The sequence below is a fragment of the Montipora capricornis genome, chromosome 6 (genome assembly GCF_036669925.1).
Source record: "Montipora capricornis isolate CH-2021 chromosome 6, ASM3666992v2, whole genome shotgun sequence".
NCBI classification, from domain to species: domain Eukaryota; kingdom Metazoa; phylum Cnidaria; class Anthozoa; order Scleractinia; family Acroporidae; genus Montipora; species Montipora capricornis.
Window position 1 is genome coordinate 6,494,779 of NC_090888.1, and position 2,585 is coordinate 6,497,363.

The 2,585-nt window shown below is 41.7% G+C and overlaps 1 protein-coding gene across 1 annotated transcript in view; it reads right to left on the reverse strand.

Moving 5' to 3' along the window:
• Positions 1-329: 329 nt before the first annotated feature.
• The window catches only part of LOC138053151 (uncharacterized), a 7,008-nt gene continuing 4,752 nt past the window's right edge, over positions 330-2,585 (reverse strand). Inside the window, exon 2 of the mRNA XM_068899821.1 lies at positions 330-1,693. Coding sequence (XP_068755922.1) covers positions 330-1,693 — 1,364 coding nt within the window. The remainder of the gene's footprint in view (positions 1,694-2,585) is intronic.

Below are 2,585 nucleotides of genomic sequence, written 5' to 3' on the forward strand. Positions count from 1 at the left end.
CGGAGTACAATTTCTTGTGAATATAATGGCAGATAAGTTCGTACGACGTCACACTTAATAGCCGCGGACGTCTCGAGAAACAGACTTACGATCTAAAAATAACTTTTTTTTGAAATTCACATATCCCGGCCAACGCCCCTACACTTCCTCGGTCTCCTTCATTTTCGCTTGATAAAATACAAGAAGGATGCAGTTCGTAGCAGAAACGTACTATTTAAAGTTAGTAGACACAGAATTCGTGAATCAGTGACGGCCTTTTTATAGACCCTTGACATAATTCTTCTCTTTTTGTGCGGTCCTGACACAACTAGAGAATGGGCTGCCTTATTTCATTCCACACGAGGAAGGTGATAAAAATATAAGTTTTTTGAAGGCTTGGCGTAGGACTCATCATCCCTGTACTCAGTACTAAGCTGCTTTATTTCATTGCACACCTCCTCTTGCGATCCCAAGTAGAAGAAACTCGTGCTAAAAAGATGCGAAACATTTCGATAATGTTCTGTTTGTTTCTCCATGCAACGATCATCCCACAGCCAATCATAGTTCTCGAAATTGAACAAATTGGCATGAATGCGCGTTCGATTATAGCCCGCACATAAATCACCACAGAGCGTTATCTCAAATGAATAACATAGACCCTCAATGAGAGTGTCATTGACGAACCGTTCAGGAGGGTCTCGGTAATCCATATATTTTCCATTGAACATGTAATGGCGTATGTGCTGTGACGTCCGTGGATGTGGAATCTTCTCGTACGGCTTAACCTCAGTAAAGAAATACTCGTCAGGTACCGAGGCGTTTAAAGAGTGAGTCATGTTGATGTATTGCAGATGCCAAGCATATTCGTTTCTGTGATGGTACCACATGTAGTTGCACATTATTGAATAATGACAATAGCATGAACTTTTTACATTAACTTTTCCGCTGGCTTCTGAGAAAACGTCTTTGAAGTCTTTACCGTGCAGTTTCGTTACGTACTCACGCATTTCACTGATATGCGCTGTTTTGAATGTGACTGGAAAATAATGCATGCACTGCATCACCTGTTTAACACCAAGCACGTACTCGGCTGTTTGGATCCAGCAAGGTATTCTGGGTTCTCCGATTCTTCCTGTGACCACAGGTCTACCATCTTCAAATAACAGGCTTGGTGTAACTGCTGTGGTAAAGACTGTGTCGTAATCAACTAGACCAACATAAGCTGCATTAGTGCACAAATCAGCGTGCATCATGTCAAGGTACATTCTCATCTTCCCCCAATGGTGAATCATATCTTGAGAATATGGTGCCATATAACAAACTCTCAATTCAAGCTGTTTGTATCGAGTGGTGTTTTTCAATCTGCAGCCGTATTCCCAGTCAGCTTCAAGTTCTTCATCCAAGACCACCACAAGACTTGTATTCCTCGGCCAAAATAATGAAACGCTTCTGAAGAGCCAAGCTTCTACAAGTCTGGAAAACTTCCCGTTTGCTTCTTTTGTGTTGTATCTTACGTACAATTCCAAGTGTTTTCCTGATGACAGCAAGTCAGCTAGTTCTACACTTTGAAATATGCAATCGGAAGACTTAGGGGTGACCTCCATTTTCCAAGAAAGCCACACGATATAAAATATCACAAATGAAAAAAATAAAGGAAACATCTTTCTAGATGTTGCAGCCATCCTCAGTATTTTTTGTAGATACTTGTGAGATGCTATCAGATAAAAAACGCAAAAATAACCATTTAAAACCCTCGAATGAAACAATTTGCTGTAGGGGGGTGTGACACTGGGTTTGTTCCAGAAAAACTTAGAGGCCCAACAAATAACGCAATCAAAACGCGCAGCCCATTCAAGCAGCGGGCGTTGATTAACTAAATAAGTCAATTGTCGCTCCAGGCTCGCAGAGGGTCAAACCTCAATGTGATAGCTAAATCATGATGAACTCTTTATAATCCCGCTTCCAGGAGGCGCATTTAGCGATATAACTACACGGCAGTATTAAATTTTTGAGCTCGCAAATGATTGGCTCGCCAAACAAGAGTTAAAGCCTTTTCACACGATTTATATCGCGCTTTGAGGTCTGCCGCTTTTGGTCTCAATTACATCGCCATCTGCCAAGATATCGACTTTTTTCTGTTCACAAATTATATCACTTGATGTCAAAAACCCGTGCTTCATGTTTCATCAGGGGTTCCAAACACCTCGTAACAATAAGTGCTTTTATTGTTTCTCGGTGTTTGGAGCCCCTGATGAAACACTCGCACTCCTGTTTGACATATTACTTCCAAACACCTCGAAACAATAACAGCACTCCGCCTAGGGCGTCGTGCTTTCATCTGTTTCTTGGTGTTTGGAACGTTACTTGAGCAGTAAAGAAACGAAAGCCTAAAAAAAATTCAGGCTTTAACGGGATTTGAACCCAGACTTCCGCGATACCGGTGCAGTGCTCTACCAGTTGAACTATCAACTATACTAACTTTCGTCGCATCTATATCCTCTACGGGCTCACTATGAACCCCCATAATGCCTACCTCCCAGGTAGCTAGATGGCTTGGTGTCACAATTCCATCAGAATATTAATATTTGGTGTTATCAGGGGCGTAG